Below are 4821 nucleotides of genomic sequence, written 5' to 3'. Positions count from 1 at the left end.
TAATGAAATCAAGTCTAGAAATGAATGTGTTAGATCAAATTACCAACGAAGGAACTACACTTGCGACTATATACAGGAGTAAGTGATCGATTCGCGATCTTAATTCCAAACAAATTAATGAAGGATAATTCGTTCCAGAATGTTTGTGGCTAACGGTGACACTATTTGTCTCGCTTTCTTTATATAATCCTCTTGTGGATCTCATCGCGCCATTAAATGAAACACGGCCACGGCAACACTTGTTTCACGTGAATTACTTGTTTCTAGACGAAATGGAATACTTTTGGCCGGTGTTCGTGCATTTAAGTTTCGTTGCTGTCGCGACCGTGATAATCATAATCACCATAGATTCGTTATACATTGTTATAATACACCATGCTTGCGGAATGTTTGCGGCATGTGGGTAAATATGATTTGATTCTGTTCATTGGATAGGAAGATATTATAATGTCATCGCAATATACAGATGTATAGTTTGGAAGCTGCAATATTCAATTTATTCAATTTATTCAATTGAATCGTAATGCGAAACACGTGTTTCTAGNTAATAGCTACTATCAATTACTGAGCACAACTTGAACAACACTGAGTGAACAAACATCTCAGAAACAACATACTTCTGATACAACATAATTCAACAGTACATAAGAATGTGGGAAACCTTGTACAAAAAGGACTTCGATCGATTCTTCGAGGACGCACCGCAAGCACTTACAGCACTTCTTAGTACTGTAAAATTATTGAATGTCTTCTCAAATAAAATGCGTGTAAGTATGAGCATGTCAAAAACAGAACGTATGCCTATACTATTGAGAGAAGAGTGTTTTTACGTACGAACTGTTGTAATTATCAAGCATTATATTACGCATATTTAGTTTAAATATTTATTCAATTATATAATACGGGGAAGGCAATTAATGAAATCAAGTCTAGAAATGAATGTGTTAGATCAAATTACCAACGAAGGAACTACACTTGCGACTATATACAGGAGTAAGTGATCGATTCGCGATCTTAATTCCAAACAAATTAATGAAGGATAATTCGTTCCAGAATGTTTGTGGCTAACGGTGACACTATTTGTCTCGCTTTCTTTATATAATCCTCTTGTGGATCTCATCGCGCCATTAAATGAAACACGGCCACGGCAACACTTGTTTCACGTGAATTACTTGTTTCTAGACGAAATGGAATACTTTTGGCCGGTGTTCGTGCATTTAAGTTTCGTTGCTGTCGCGACCGTGATAATCATAATCACCATAGATTCGTTATACATTGTTATAATACACCATGCTTGCGGAATGTTTGCGGCATGTGGGTAAATATGATTTGATTCTGTTCATTGGATAGGAAGATATTATAATGTCATCGCAATATACAGATGTATAGTTTGGAAGCTGCAATATTCAATTTATTCAATTTATTCAATTGAATCGTAATGCGAAACACGTGTTTCTAGGCACCTTGTTCAGAATGCAACTGAAGATACAGTGGAGAGGAAAGGTGGCATCATCGATGATCACGGATATAAAGAATATAATCGATGCATAAACGTGCATTACGAAGCTCTTCAGTTTGTACTTTTACTAATAAGAGTAAAATATAACAGTTGATATAATTTAATTTAATTTTACCTATGACTCGTTCATCACATTTGAAGATTTTACGACGTCCTCGATGTTTGTTGCCGCAATTCGTACTTGATTCAAATGGGTATAAATATGATGCTCGTCAGCGTGACAGCTGTTGAGGTATTGCACTTATTTTTTGTAACAATATATATTGCTACATATTAATTAGGGGTGTGCGGGTACCTGAAAATTTGGATCAGACTCAGATCGGAAACTTCTTCGGGTTCGGGCGGGATCCCCAAAGTTTGTCGAGCACATATACAGGGTGTCTTAGAAAAAATGCTGGAGCCCATGAAAGGTGATTCTGTAAGTGTTTCTGAGCAACTATTTCCTTTGGCGATATGCAAAGTGAGGCACGGTTTTTGAATTATTAACGAAAAACACTGACCAATAAGAGCGCGAGCGCCACGATCCAAGCCAACCTATCCATGACTGGGCGCGGGGCCCACGCGTATTCTCATTGGTCACTGTTTTTCGTTAATAATTCGAAAATCATGCCTCATTTTGCATTTTACTAAAGGAAATTGTTGTTAAGAAATACCTCCAGAATCACTCCTTTTCGGCTCTAACACTTTTTCTGGGACACCCTGTACTTGTTCGAGTATCCGAATGTCAACTGAACTCGACTTGAGACCAGCGTTGAGATATTTTTTCCCTCACGGCTCGCTTCCCCTGTTTTTCGCCCGTATTTCGATCCCCACTACTATTCTCCTGATGCGCCTTCGCTGACATGCCTAGCATACCCCCATCAAGTACCAGTCCCCACCATGGTCGCGTCGTCCCCACTTTCCGGCCGAGAGAAAAAATATCTCAACGCTGCTTGAGACACACAAGTGAATTCGTCAGCCGTCACTGCATGTGATCGCGATTATACACCATACCATATGAAAACACTTTTAAATTTAAAAATATAAGGTCAGTTTGAAGAATCATGTTGCAAATATAATGACGGCTTTCGAGTTCAGTTCGGCCCTGCTGATATCCAAGTCCTGTAATTACGGATGCGCGAACTATATGTGCTGGTCAAACTTTCAGAATGAGAGGCTTGAGTGTCCCCATTTCTGGGTACCCGCACATGCCCTAATATTAACCATCATCGTATAAAGATGGGTGTTTTGTGTCTGATGCGTTTTCTCTATATTTGAATTTCAGTAAAAACTGAAAAAATTTAAACGTCAAAGTGTTACTTGTTATTTTGTAGTGAAATCGATATATGTATTTCAGAAAAAAATACACACACATTGCTACAAATAATTGTTTAATACAAACAAGCCAATATTCGAATTTTGCCTGGACACAAATGACTCACCTTTACACAGCAAGATTTAAAGGTGTAAAATACATTGCCATACGACTATGTAAATACAACGTAACAATAATCATTTAGGTAAATCACTATTGGAAAGAGGCAATAAAATGTAAATATCGATTTTTTAGCTAGTTATATTCTTTGATCGACCGGCTGATGTTATCAGACTTATTTCATACCTTGCGGCTCAACTGTTTCATTTGTACATGATAAGTTTACCCGGACAACGGTTATTGGAGCAAAGTTTGGCAGTAACTGATAAAGTGTAAGCATCCACAAACTAAATCGCGAATTTCTTATAAAAATTTAACGAAACTTAAATTCTTCTTGCGACAGATGGTTTTCCAGATGGTACGAAATACCTGTCAGGGCTCAAAAGATGCTCGTTTTGATGATATTGAGGGCCAATAAACCGTGCGTATTAACAGCAGCAGGTCTATATCAAATGACAATAGAAAGTTTCGGGATAGTATGTATAATAAAATATGAAAAATATTATTACCTTATTGTTTTATACAGAAAAGTATGAATGACTACTAACAATTGAATTTCTTTCGTTTCAAGACTGTTAAAGCATGTATGTCGTACTTCGCAATGTTCTTATCAGTGAGGGAATAGTTAAATGTAAAATCGTCGATAGTAAGATATTTCGCGATTCAAATGTTATATGTATATGTACGTACATACATTTCAGCGAAGATTCTATGTATAATTATAAATGTAAGTAGTATATAAATTATCATAATAAAAGAAATGTAGCGTGTACATACTACATATTTTACACAGATATGAAGTAATTTGTAATTTTTAGATAAAATTTTCACGTTTCTACTTTTTACACTTGTATCATTTATAATTAATTATAAGGATTGCAAAATTTCTTTCACAAATGTGCCGAAATTACCATGACTACTAGACATCGTCTAAATAGAGAAGAATTGAATACAGGGCTATACAAACTCCTTAATATTACAGGTACAAAGGAATATAGTAGATATTATCATAGACTTACTCCAATATAATCTACTACTTTACATTTAGACGAGCCTTAACGTTTGATCAAATCGATACGAAATAAATGTATTATATATCCATATTGGCATTCCTGGCAATTGCACGTTTATAGACGTAAAAGACAAGTGCATGATAATCCTCTGTACACTCCCAAGGAACAATGAACTCCCATGAATGACAAGTTTTATTTACGCGTAATTGGATACATCGAGAAACTTTGTAAAGTCGATTTTCATATCAGAAATGTTGCAGAATATAATTACGAGTTTTCAGCCTTAACTTGTGATCGACCACTGAGAAATTGCAATTTCGTTAGCGACTATGTAACTACCGCATGACGTCACGTTGGAGTATGTCACAGTCCATCATTAATATTACTGTTATTTCATAATTCCGCGGATATTGATTGTCGGTTTATCTACAGTATTCGTACGGTTAACTTAATACTATTGTTATATCTTAGGGCTGTTAGTGATATGTCTTAGACCTTTAGATCGGGACGATTCACTAAAAAACTTCTGCTATAAACGGTAGCTGCAATATACCATCCGCGTTAGTTAAAAAGATGTTCGGAACGAAAACTGGAAACGTGGATAGTAAGATATTCCTTGATTAATAAAAAAGAGATAGAATAAGTGTAGCTTGATTTTGAAATATGCTAATAGAAAACAAACTTCAAAAAAACTTAACATTAGTTGCCTCTAGTATTGGCATTGAACTATCATATAAATATCAATTGCATGATGTTATTACTACTTATATTAGTTTCTAAACTCGTATTGTACTATCCATGCTTCGAAACATAAGTTTTAGCGTCGGTACTCAGACTTTCAGGAACGTGCGGACATTTCCAACGCGTTCGAATTA

The 4821-nt window shown here is 35.8% G+C and overlaps 2 protein-coding genes across 4 annotated transcripts; both read left to right on the top strand.

Moving 5' to 3' along the window:
• The first annotated feature begins 20 nt into the window (after positions 1 to 20).
• Positions 21 to 486, top strand: LOC113464014 (uncharacterized). Its single transcript, XM_026811547.1, has 2 exons — positions 21 to 78; positions 139 to 486. Exons 1-2 carry the CDS (start codon positions 21 to 23, stop codon positions 405 to 407), a joined length of 327 nt encoding a protein of 108 aa, XP_026667348.1. The 3' UTR covers positions 408 to 486.
• Positions 487 to 575: 89 nt separating this feature from the next.
• LOC113464013 (odorant receptor 46a-like) lies at positions 576 to 3716 on the top strand. Of its 3 annotated transcripts, XM_026811543.1 has the most exons (8): positions 576 to 767; positions 876 to 993; positions 1054 to 1318; positions 1460 to 1573; positions 1661 to 1751; positions 3069 to 3205; positions 3277 to 3409; positions 3505 to 3716. In XM_026811543.1, the coding sequence occupies exons 1-8, from the start codon at positions 651 to 653 to the stop codon at positions 3556 to 3558; spliced, it is 1029 nt and encodes a 342-aa protein (XP_026667344.1). In that variant the 5' UTR covers positions 576 to 650; the 3' UTR covers positions 3559 to 3716. The 3 variants fall into 3 exon arrangements, with proteins under 3 accessions (XP_026667344.1, XP_026667346.1, XP_026667345.1); XM_026811544.1 differs by having other exon boundaries at positions 679 to 993; XM_026811545.1 differs by lacking the exons at positions 3069 to 3205; positions 3277 to 3409; positions 3505 to 3716 and adding an exon at positions 2856 to 2986.
• Positions 3717 to 4821: the final 1105 nt, after the last annotated feature.

Source organism: Ceratina calcarata, unplaced genomic scaffold (assembly GCF_001652005.2).
Source record: "Ceratina calcarata isolate Rehan_Ccalc_2016 unplaced genomic scaffold, ASM165200v1 scaffold2253, whole genome shotgun sequence".
NCBI classification, from domain to species: Eukaryota; Metazoa; Arthropoda; class Insecta; order Hymenoptera; family Apidae; genus Ceratina; species Ceratina calcarata.
Note: the sequence above shows the minus strand (reverse complement) of the source record. Positions and strands in the feature narration are given on the sequence as shown.

What these genes read in the sequence shown, in the direction of transcription:
- LOC113464014 (XM_026811547.1), top strand. Translation starts at nt 21, where the DNA reads ATGAATGTGTTAGATCAAATTACCAACGAAGGAACTACACTTGCGACT. An exon ending in ACTTGCGACTATATACAGGA is followed by an intron (nt 79 to 138) that starts GTAAGTGATCGA and finishes AATTCGTTCCAG; the next exon opens with AATGTTTGTGGCTAACGGTG.
- LOC113464013 (XM_026811543.1), top strand. Translation starts at nt 651, where the DNA reads ATGTGGGAAACCTTGTACAAAAAGGACTTCGATCGATTCTTCGAGGAC. An exon ending in GGAATGTTTGCGGCATGTGG is followed by an intron (nt 1,319 to 1,459) that starts GTAAATATGATT and finishes ACGTGTTTCTAG; the next exon opens with GCACCTTGTTCAGAATGCAA. An exon ending in TCAGCGTGACAGCTGTTGAG is followed by an intron (nt 1,752 to 3,068) that starts GTATTGCACTTA and finishes TCGATTTTTTAG; the next exon opens with CTAGTTATATTCTTTGATCG.